Source organism: Piliocolobus tephrosceles, chromosome 13 (assembly GCF_002776525.5).
Source record: "Piliocolobus tephrosceles isolate RC106 chromosome 13, ASM277652v3, whole genome shotgun sequence".
NCBI classification, from domain to species: Eukaryota; Metazoa; Chordata; class Mammalia; order Primates; family Cercopithecidae; genus Piliocolobus; species Piliocolobus tephrosceles.
Window position 1 is genome coordinate 37,715,155 of NC_045446.1, and position 12,292 is coordinate 37,727,446.

The 12,292-nt window shown below is 37.6% G+C and overlaps 1 protein-coding gene across 1 annotated transcript in view; it reads left to right on the forward strand.

The window, feature by feature from the left end:
* Positions 1-11,313, forward strand: part of SLC5A12 (solute carrier family 5 member 12) — a 51,597-nt gene extending 40,284 nt beyond the window's left edge. Inside the window, exons 12-15 of the mRNA XM_023230373.2 lie at positions 878-1,044; positions 3,305-3,408; positions 8,596-8,723; positions 10,881-11,313. Of these exons, the coding sequence (XP_023086141.1) occupies positions 878-1,044; positions 3,305-3,408; positions 8,596-8,723; positions 10,881-11,030 (549 nt within the window). The 3' untranslated portion in view covers positions 11,031-11,313. The remainder of the gene's footprint in view (positions 1-877; positions 1,045-3,304; positions 3,409-8,595; positions 8,724-10,880) is intronic.
* Positions 11,314-12,292: the final 979 nt, after the last annotated feature.

Here is a 12,292-nt window from a genome sequence, read left to right on the forward strand (position 1 = left end):
TGACAGATACTGCATGGCTCACGAAACTTAAAATATTTATTGTCTGACTGTTATATTAGAAATTTGCAGACCACTTGTTTAGACCAAGGCACAAGTATTCAAATCACACACACTGATTTAGTTTCTTCAAACAATAATGAAGAAAGCATTCTGGAGCTCTTACCACGATCTCTTCTATTCTTTTCTGATTAACTAGAGAAGCCAACAGGTTTGTTTTCTCTGACTTAGAAGGCTCAGCTTCCTAGCAGTGACCAGAAACCTTCGATTATATTCTCTAGTGGTCCTAATCTCTGCTAAATTGTTCTTCCTCCTCTACAAGAAAAATGATTCTTTGAATTTTCACTATTTATCAAGAAATATAAACCTTAAATGACAAGACTATTAAATGCACTTGCTAGTATTCATACTCAAACAAAAAAACTCAAAACTAGGGATTCAGGGGACTCTGTCAGTTACTTAGGAAGAGAGATAGGAGTAATATTTTCTGTATAAAAGCTGTCGTTAACAGAAAATGACACTAATATTTGAAATTCTCCTTAACTTCTGAAAGTCTTCTAATGAGAATCAAAGTTTCAGCAGCTTTTTAAGTAGTAAGAGAAAGAAACCCTAAGGAGAAAAATAATTATTGCTAGAAATCTAAATATATTGATCAGTGTGAAATTATCTCATGTTTTCGTTTAAAGAACAAGTCACTCCTTAATAAACCTACATTACGGGAATTGAGGTGAAGGCAGTTTGAGTAGAGTGTTTCCAAAACATGTGGCCAAGGTTTGGGGTGGAACGCCAGAATCTCTAAGGCATAGAACTCCTCATCTCATTATTCTTTCAATAGACAACTTTGTCAAATTTCCCATTAACTTTTTTCTTCTTCATCCAGGGTGCACTAGGAGGTCTTCTTACTGGAATCATCTTGTCATTTTGGGTGGCCATTGGGGCCTTCATTTACCCTGCACCAGCCTCTAAGACATGGCCTTTGCCTCTATCAACAGACCAATGTATCAAATCAAATGTGACAGCAACAGGGTCTCCAGTGCTATCCAGCAGGTATGCTGACTTTAAAGATGGTGCTGAGTCCCAGAGAGTGGGTCACCTGGTAAGAGGGAGGTGCACTCTTCAGAGATAAGTGTGATGAGACACATCTTGCTCTCTTGTGAGATTCACTCTGGGAAGTACCCAGCACTGAAGAGTGCCACGCAGGGCTGCAGCTTTCTGCAGATGTCCATTGTATGTCTGAATGCAGAGGTATTCAGACATACAAAAATGGATTTGGTGAAAGAGTTAATGGGAGATATGAGTACAAAACAGAAAAATAGTGGAGGGTTGAAAGGTGACTGGGTATGAGGAATATGGTGTCCTCAAAGAATAAAACTGAGTAGAAGAAGTTTGTGAGCAATGAGGATAATGCTTGTAGGTATGTGGAGTTAGGAGCACTGCTATGAACCTATGGCTTCTAAAACAAACAATATGAACACAGGGTTTAACGAAGGATTTCCCTTTCTGCTTCTGGCTGGGGTAAGTGATCAAAAATATCAAAACACATCAGATACTATTGTGTAGAGAGAAGATTGTGGACTTTGAAATGTGAAATACCTGGGTTTGGATTTTGGTTTTACCATTTATTCCCTCTGTATCTTTGGACAAGTTAGTAAGCTGTAACTTCTTGAATTCTCAGAGCCCTTGATTGAAAAATGAGGGTATTAGTACCTACTATACTTCGTTTTTGAGAGGATCAAATGAGATAAGACTATCTCTCTCTCTCTCTCTTTGTATGTATATGTGTTTGTGTGTATATGTATGTATATGTTTGTGTATATACATATATATATATATATATGAGTGTGTATATATATATCAAGTGGCACTACACATGACTTTAATAAATGTTCACTCACATTCTAATTATATGTAAGAGCAAATCTAGAAAATACAGGATTTGTGTTATTTGTGTATCCTCAAAAGTACTTCATTTTTAGTAGCCCTTTTCTGATTATCATCAATACCTCCCTGTATGCGCTCATTTCCTCTGAGCCCAGCCTTCTCAAACTGGCCAGATAATGTGGCAAATTACATTTATGAAAGTCTCTCTTGGCCCGACATATCTTCTCCTCTCCATTGTCCTTGTCAATCTTGAGGCTACTCTCATCATTACAAAGTCCAGAAAAGTGAAATTATCTTATTTGTATTTTTGATTTCCTCCATTTTTCTATTTTCTCTTCTTTTCTAATACAACCCATTCTATCCAAGTATCACTAGATTTATTTTTTCTGAAGCACCTTCCTGAACTCATTACTACCACATGGAGATGACTTCAATGATTCATGTGCTTATGGAATAAAATGCAACCTTTTTATCCTGGAGCTAAATATATGCCAAACTTTCCTGTGGTTTTAATGTTATTAACTATTGTTTTCCTTCTACTCTGAATTTTGTCTCTTCTCTTCTACCTATGCCTATCCCACTCTTTCCTACATTTGGGTCCTTAATCAAGCTATTTCCTTTATAGGAATGTCTTTTAGTGTTCATTTCCACTCTTCTAAAATCTGTTTATTTTTCAAGAGGTGTACTAGTGTCCCCCATTCCTCCATAAAATTCATTTTGACTCAGGTTCCAAATGGGCACTCCATTATTTTGCTTCCATTTGCCTTTGAGTTTCATTTTCTTTCCATAAATTTTATATCAAAGAATTTCAACCTATTTATGGTTCATCATGAACCATGTTGATTCTTCCCTCCTGCCTGTACTTACTGTATTATCTTCTTGGAATGCTAATTCCTGGCCCTGACTACCCTCTTTGCTTGATTAACTACTAATTATTCTTTCAAAATGAGCTAAGGTATCATCTCATGCATTGATCTGAATTTGATACTACTATGAAGGCTGCCTTAATCTTTTATACCTTTTCTACTGAGGCAAAACCAACCCATTTTATGATTATCTATTAGCTCCTATATGTAGACTTTGTGACTTTCTCATCTTTAGATCACTAATGCCTGTCACAATCACTAGCACTAAATCTGGGCTTAATAAATGTCTGAAGAATAAATAATACAAATGAAATGACAGACACAATCCTCATTGTAATACTTATGATTCAGTATCTATATTGTTATATTTGTAATTCAGGAATGAATTAGATTGAGTGGAATACAAAGCACATTTTGTCTAAATATAATTTTTTAAATGACAAGAAGTTATGCTTTAGGCTTTTGAGATGCCAGGCCCTAAAACGAATCCTGAGCAGTCCTCTACATCACTGTGGGTCTTTAGAATGCATGGAATTGGTGACATGTGCTGTTTTCCACAGACCTGCAATAGCTGATACCTGGTACTCAATCTCCTACCTTTACTACAGTGCAGTGGGCTGCCTAGGATGCATTGCTGCTGGAGTAATCATCAGCCTCCTAACAGGTTGGTTATAGTTCCTCCCTTTGGGACTAAAGAAGATATGGGCTAGTGCATGCATTGGTGGACTGGCTGACTGTCTTATTGGTTTGAATTCAAGTTTCTCAAAAAAACCCTTCTTCCCACAGAGATGTCTACTCTCTCAAAGCTGACATACAAAGGCGCCCTTCATTATTATATATCTGATTATTAATATATAAAACATGTATTCATGGGAGGCTGAGGAAGCAGAATCGCTTGAACCCAGGAGGTGGAGGTTGCAGTGAGCTGAGATGGTGCCACTGCACTCCAGCTTGGGCGACAGAGCAAGACTCCGTCTCAAAAAACAAACAAACAAACAAAAAAGCACATATATTCGAATATTTCCCATATATTGTAAAAGAGTAAGATGCTTTGACACATGTGCCCCAGAGGCTTGAGTATAAAAAACCCTCCGTAATATAACAATCAGTAAATAAGGTTAAATATTCAGAGTGGTTCTTTTCCTCTCATCTCAGTAAGAGACAAAATTTTTGTCATCACCATCTTACTATCTCATGAAGTCAGCCTTTGCTAACTTACTAGAAAAGCAAAACACTGTTGTTTTTGCCTATGTTGTCCTTTGGAGGCTGCTCCTCTAAGGTCGTGGAGTTCTCTGCAGTGAGCAGCTTCATTGTCAGCCATTTTTAGCAAAGTGTCTACCATCCATACTTGCCCTTTTGATGGATTAATGTCTTTTTTGTTTCAAAGCCCATGAGGGATTCGTAGTGGTGGTGAGAGTGTGGGAGATAATGGGGTGGAATAAGTTCACTGTACTCTTGTCCCTCCACCTCCTTGAAGTACGTATTTTAGCTAAAAAATTTTTAAGATATTCTACTTTTCCACGACTATTATATGCCAGTGAACAATGGCCAACGTTCTTACTCAACACGAAACCTGAATGGCAACATTTCTGGTGACTGTGTACTAGAAATGTTATATGCAAGTTCCGATGCCCTATTGTTCTGCGCATGATGTCACTAGCCATTCACCGAAATTTAAGAAGATATTGGCTATGATAAAGAATTGACTATAAATCTTGTAACCCCAATCTTTCACATCATAACAACCCTCTCAACATCTTTATTTATTTAAATAGTTTCAGGCGAAAGATTGTTTATTCATTTTGTTTAGATTTTGCCTTAGTACCCTGACATCCTTGACTCCTTCCTTGATGCTAGAGGAATATACCTAGACATTTCAGTTTAGTGGTCGATCACCACTAAGAAGACAGCCAATATTTCAGCTGCCTGGACATTTCCTTCTAAAGCAGGAAATGTGTACACATGAAATCCAGTGGTTTGTCAGTCTATATTTTCCATGTGTGCACCAGAATTAGCATGCTGTTATGTTGATACAGCAGCACTTATATTAAATTTGATTGAAAATTCTTACACATTTTCAGCATGAACAACTCTTTTGGTATTAATCCCTATGTTTTCTTTTTATCCAAATTAACCAGGTCTTAGTGAAATGCCCTTGAGACCAAAAGCGAACACTCTTAACAAAGTCTAATTATGCCTTCAAACATTTGGAAAAATTTTTGAACATGACCAGCAGATGTTCTTGCCTCCTGGTGCCTGTCTTCCAAATGAGGCCTTAGTGCTAGCCTGATATCCTCAGGTCTGCTCACCAAGAGGCTTTAACAAATCTTCTGTAATACCCACTGAATCTTTTAAAAAGTCTTATAATGTTGAAATGTAGAATAGGATCAGTAAGGAAGGACAGAGGCCTTTTGTGGACCTGTTCTCCTTGTGTTATATTTTGTCTTGGTCTTATTTGGTCTTAATAGGTGATGTATTCAATTATACTTCTTCCAGATAAAATATGGCACCTAAAAGATATGCTGTTTATGTTACTCATATATGTTGACACATAGAATCATGTCTGTGTTGATTAGCAACTCCGGGAAGTTTATATCATTAATCATTTTGTGTATCAGCTGCTGAAAGGAGATCTTGGGCTAAGATACACTTTAAATTCTTCATTATTACTGATAAAATTCTGCTGGGTGGCTGAAAGTTATTTTTTCATTTTTCCATTTAAGACATGTGAAATGAAAATATCATTTCCTAAATCAAGAACAAATACCATTGTTGGTGTATCAAGTGACCAAAACATCCTATTATCAGGACAGTATGTAGAGATTGATGCTACTCTGTTTTTCAGTGTAAAGTAGTTTATATTTATCTGAATCTTACTGTATTTTTCTCATTTACCATAAAGTTGCATGTCTCTGATATGAAGTCTTTAGTTATCAGTCTATTATGTTTATATTTTAGATTATGGTTCCATACATTAAGGTTAAATCTGGCCTACTACCTATTTTCTTTCTTTCTTTTCTTTTCTTTTTTTTTTTTTTAGTTTTCAAGAAACAGAGCTTGCCCATTTATTTGCTTTTGACTATGGTTGATTTCACTCTACAGAGGCAGAGTTGAGTAGTGGCAACAAACATCTGGCCAGCAACACCTAAAATATTTACTATTGATCTCTTAACATACAAAAGTTAATCTTTGTATTAGATAATTCATCTCATCAGAGAAATTTACTGTACTACGTTATAAATTGTCAGGAATTGCACAGCTCTGTATAATGATGTGAGATAGATAAAAAATATTCTATCTTTCAGTTTGCTGTGGTGAAAGCTGATACCATTCTAATTTCTGATTCTTGTATGTAATCTACCTTATTTCAGTCTCTCTCTCCTCTTTGTCACCCAGACACACACACACACAGATACATACACACACACACACATATACACACACACACAGACACATACACACACACTCATACCATTCTTTCTGTTGAACGTTTATAGACCATCTTTTTATTCGTAGGTTTCTGAAATTTTATGTCCTTGCCACTCCTAATCTGACTTTCCTGACTTGCAACTTAAGCCTATATCTTGTACTCAGGACTTCTGCTGAGAGTTTTGGGGCTTGTGCCCAGTAGAGGGACCATGTAGGGAATGGATTCTAGGTTGCATTCGGCTCGTGGAGTCAGTACCTTGGCATAGAGTTGCTTCTGCTTAAAGGAAGGGGAACTTTCCTCAAAACCACCCAAGTTACTATACATCTAGTGACATTTCCTCTATAAGCATGAACTTTCTTTTCCTTAGGAAAAACCTGCTTGTTCACAGGAAATGATCTCATCCCCTTTGACCTTCTTCTCTTTTCTCACCTAATATGTCTACAGTCGTGCAACCTCTTGACGAACTTGGTTTCACCCAATTTTCTCAACAGTCCACTGATGCTCAATCCCCAAGGTCTTGCCCGTGAAAGAGATGATAAATCCATGATTGAAGTCAAATACAGAGCTTCTGGATGAGAATTTGAGTTTCATTTTCAACTTTCCTATCTGTGAGAATTATAGCTCTATACTTTGCTTTACCATCTACTATCTCCCAAAGGCAATATTATCTTTTTCTAGAAGAAAACAGAATCTAAATCCATATGAAGCAAAGAGTCCTGTCCAAATCTCAGGACCTGCTCCTCAGAGACAATAGATCACCATCATTTGTTGGAGTGTCTGACACTTTTGTGGTTCATTCAGAGACAAAACTCTTCTCTGTTTGAAACCCTGGAAATGACTTTGTTCCAAATTAAATTATTCTGATTCAGAGATGCCCTTGCATAGAATTTTGAGGTTGTGCAACCCCTCCTCTGCCACTCACACGTATGCACACATTAAGACAAATGGAGGGTTACAGAATGTGAGATCACAGATGTTTAACTAAACATATACTTCATCATTTATTAGCTCATAGAAAAGTTCACCATTTCCTCATCCCTGAAAAGAGAATAACAATACTTACCTATTTATAGGGATTAGTGATCATCTATGTAAAATGTGCCCAGTATGTAGAATACACTGACTAATTGATAAATATTATTATCAACACTAGTAGAATTCTATGTGGTCAAATGTCTTTTGACAGGGTGATGTAATGCCAGGGAATAGATTGTTTAAGCCTCAATTTAGAATTTTAAAAATCTACATTTTTGGCCAGGCACAGTGGCTAACGTCTGTAATCACAGCACTTTGGGAGGCTGAGGTGGGCAGATCACCTGAGGTCAGGAATTTGAAACCAGCCTGGCTAACATGGTGAAACCTCATCTCTACAGAAAAACATGCAAAAAATTAGCTGGGTGTGGTAGTGCGTGCCTATAGTCCCAGCTACTCCAGAGGCTGAGGCAGGAGAATCACTTGAACCCGGGAGGCAGAGGTTGCAGTGAGCTGAGATCATGCCATTGCATTCCAGTCTGGGCAATAGCATGAGACTCTGTCTTATACAAAAACCAAACAAATCTACAATTTTTTTTTCTTGTCTCTAGAAAGCAGTTTGAGAAAAAGTTTGTGGATGGGCACAGTATCTGGCACTTAAAAGAAATTTGATCAACAGTATAACTGCTACTCCACTCTTCCTTCTAGTATCTTTACACTACACTGACTATGGGACTAATAACTATCCTTGAATGATATAGGGTATTAGTGAATAGTCTTTACGACTTAAAATTTGCATAAATTCTGGGAGGAGCAACATCACTGGCCTTTACATCTTGGTTTGAATATCAATTTGACTCTTGTTCCACAGCAGTATTTGAAGAAATAGGACATTGAACAGGTATGTTTTGAGGAAAGGAAAAGGAGGTGTGAGGCATGAGGAGGTGTGAGGAATGCTTAAAGTACCTGGGAGGAACATGAGGATATTGCTTGTTCAGGATGTTAGGGTGAAAGAAAAGAAGGAACAATAAAAATACTCTTTCTAATTTTACAAATACTGACTTAGATGATCTCAAATATTAATATATCTGGTTTGGCTAAAAAATCAAGAGCTTTTTTAAAGGAAGAAATTGCATAATTACTGTTATCCCCTCTGTTGGCCAAAGAAGGGTACTAGTAGAGTTTTCTATAATAGATATTTAAAAATACATAGGTTTTCTCTGTTTAACTCTACAGTCATGAGTCTACCTGACCTGACAATTTGTTGATGTTTAAAAATGAACTCCTACCCCTTTCAGCAGTTAACCAATTTCTGTTTATTAACCACTCAGTCTTGTTTTCACTTTTATTCTAAAAAGTAACCTACTTTTCAAGTTGACAATGTTTAAATTTGTAAAGGAAGACCTGGAGGCCTGCAACTATCTAATCTATTTGTTCTTTTGTTAATAGGTCGCCAAAGAGGTGAGGCTATTCAACCACTGTTAATTAGACCAGTTTGTAATTTATTTTGCTTTTGGTCTAAGAAGTACAAAACACTATGCTGGTGTGGAGTTCAGCATGACAGTGGTACAGAGCAGGTGAGCTGATGTTTGAGCTTCTAAAAATGTGTATGGACTCAAAGGGATTCCTGGTTTTGCCTATTTAAACCAGCTGCAAAGATGCACTGGAAAGGGAAGGCAGTGATTGCAAGAACTTGAAAGAATTTGAGTTTCAACTTCAGAGTTACCTCAGCAAATCAGCTTTTAAACACATAAATATGTTGATAGGTAAAAGTGCCTTGAAGCTGAATTATTGGCATTACAGGTGGTCAGTTTTCAAAGCTTGTTTTAACCCCTGTGAAGGTGAATTCCAGGAAAATATAAAAGCGAATAATAGAAAAGGAACAAATTGAAGGCACATTCTCCTATAATAGTTCAAAGCACGGACCTCAGCATCAGATAGTCCTGGAATTAATCCTGGTTCCATGTCCTGTATTCCTTGGGTAAATTATTTAACTCCTCAACTCCAGCTTTTCTGATCTGAAAACTAGATGGGTGAGAGGAGGATTATCAGAGCAACATGGACACAAGCATTTCCAGTTCCATGGGATGTAAATGGAAAGCAAGGTCATGGTGGGATTATACAGGCAAAGCAGCAGCAAGATGCACCTAACTCTGTAACTCCCTAGCTCTTTTGATTCTGGGAAAAAGAAGTGTGTTTAGGTCAGGCAGTACTAGAGACACTGTCCAAGTATTATTAAGGCTTCATCAGCCAAAGACCACCAGAAAGAGCCTGTAGTTAGACAAAATTGGACTTACTGACTTGATGCAGCAACGTGGGGTACTTCAGAGGAATCGGCGAATGCCACCCTCAACAAGAGGGAGGAAGAACATGTCTTGTAAGGTTTGGGTTCCCACTGAAGGATTCTTAAAGCGGTCTATGGGAAGCAGAAAATGACCACAAAGCTATCTGGGGCAGCATTGGTAAGAGTGCAATGGTCACTCAAAGGGTTGTTATGGCATTTGATGACTGCCAGACCTTGGGAGCAGCTGGCCTTATCAGTGTCTGTCTTCCCAGCTTGATTAAGTGCAGGAGTGTTTTTGTTGTTGTTATTGTTGTTGTGTTTTTCTTTTTAGTTTAAACTTATATTCACTGTTAGTCCCAGACATTTTATTCTTTTATGATTTTAGGAGAGGGAAGCCTAACCCGAATCACGGCAAATATTTCTGAGTTGCCCATTGCTCTTCTCTCCAGAAAACAGCAGAATAATATGTATATCACCTAAAGCTGAGTTTATTACTTATGGCAGGAGGCAAGAGCGCCACGTTTACAGAGAGGCGCAGAGTATGGAAGTCAGGTGCAGCCATTTATAGAATTCTGAGCTTCAGTGACTTAAGGTAGAACTTTCAATTCAGGGTTCTTATTGGAACTGGGCAAAACTGTGGTGTGAGAATTTAAAATTGGAAAACATAGCCAGGTGAGGGTCCTAAAGTCAGTTTTGATAATTCAACAGTGGCTTGATAAGCAAGGAGTTTGCTTCATTGAACAATCTATACTTTGGAGAAAAGGGCTGTTTACCCAGATGAGCAATTTATTTTGCTGAGAAGGCAGCTAGTTAAGCAGCCTATTGCTTGTATAAATGAATTTTGAGGAAGTTCTAGAAGCAATGGATCAAGTTATTTATTGGTTTGCAGACTCAGGAAGATAGAATTTCCTGGAATAAATAATAAACTTACTTAATTCAGGCAGCCAGCTTCTGTTCTCAAGGCTAAGTCGAATGGGAGGGGACACTCCTTGTGTCACTATTGGGCTTCTTTGCCAAAAAATAATGTTGAGCAGCATGCAGGGGAGTTTGTGTATAGGTGTCCCTGTTATTATCAGCAGGCTCTCCTATTCCCTGGTAGGAAGGGGGCCATCCTCATATGAGATAGAGGTATCTTTCCCCTTATAATGTAATACTACTACCTGACGGGATTGCTGGGTTAAATGAGAGATGTAAAAATTTCTTCATGTAACACAAGACATACTGTAAATGATCAATAAATTGTTCTTTTTGCTGTTATTATCATTAGAAATAGTACCTCACATGGATTATCAAAGTTATCAATTAGAACTTGTCTTAGGTCAGAGTTGTTTATGCTTCCTTTGTACTTATATATAATTTTTTGAAGCCACGGCCTAAACAAGATTCTCTCAGGTTAATTTGGAATACATCAAGGCTATATTGCTGATATGTGTCTTTCTATTTTCCTCAGGAAAACCTTGAGAATGGCAGTGCCTGGAAACAAGGGGCTGAATCTGTCTTACAGAACGGACTCAGGAGAGAAAGCCTGGTACATGTTCCAGGCTATGATCCTAAGGACAAAAGCTACAACAATATGGCATTTGAGATTACCCATTTCTAAGGCAATACTTGTATGAATGCACACACACACACAGACACACACAATACCCACACACAAACACACAAACTCCACATACTTCTTGCCTATTTGTTAGTAGACTTGTATAGTTGCCATTGCTAGCAGACAGGGATGTCTGCTGCCTATTTGTACTTATTTATTACTACATGCAAAATACTGTTTCCCAGGATATTATTTGAAAGACTCCAACTTTCACAGAGAAAAACCAACCTGCTCCAAATGTCCTTGACTACTTCCTTCTTGAATAAATTAGGACTGAATTTCATCACCATTCAAGAAATCAAAGTCTGTTTGCTTGGTGTCGTATTAAACTTCAGGATTTTCATTTTAGTAGTTTTATAACCATCAAAATATCTTGGAGTTTAAAGGCAGAATGGGCAATAGGAATATGCATATTATTGCTTTTCTACCACGAGGAATAAAACAGAGCAATGACATCCACCTCTGACCTCACACCTCACATACATGTAGACATATTTTATGCCACCCATCTCCCATCCTGTAGCTGCAACTGGCATACATCTATTAACATACTATTAACATCCCTTCACCACCACTATTAGGTCCTCTTCCAGTCATTCCAGTCATTAGCTGTCCTGACCAAACATTAAAAAAAATTCAGCTAAGTGCAGAAGGAGAATATGGTATGTCTGGCTAGTGGGAGCGATTATAACTAAAATCTCTGCTCCTTTTATGTTGTCCATGCAGTATTTCTTCTTCCTTTCTATCACTTTGCAATGAAAAATTGCCTCAGAGCTCAGTAAGAAGTCTGAAGCCTTTTTTCAGGGCTAAGAGAAAAGGAATGTCCTATAGAAGGTGTTAGAATAGAATTTGGTAAAAGAACGTTGCAAATAGTGTAACAGACTATAGAAGATTTTACCAGCAATAGTGTTCTTCTTTGGACAAAACACATTGTCCACAAGACTTGTACTCTGCCCATTCAGCTCATGTGAGCAAGCTCAACTCACTCCACCTGGGTAAGGTAACAAAAATGGAGAACTTCATAGTTCATGTCTAGAAAATAATGTTTAAAGTTCTGGATAATGAGGGCATTGCCAATTAAAAGGCGAGTTGACAAATGAAGGAGCAGTGAAAGATTTTTGGAGAAAGTAAAGAAATAAAATTCTGAAAAGGTAAAAGAAAGAAACAGTATGTCACAGGGGCCAAGTCAGAGGACAGATAGTAAGAAACAAAGTTGTATCTGAGAGTCATATATTAGGACAAGTATCAGATATTTATTTTGG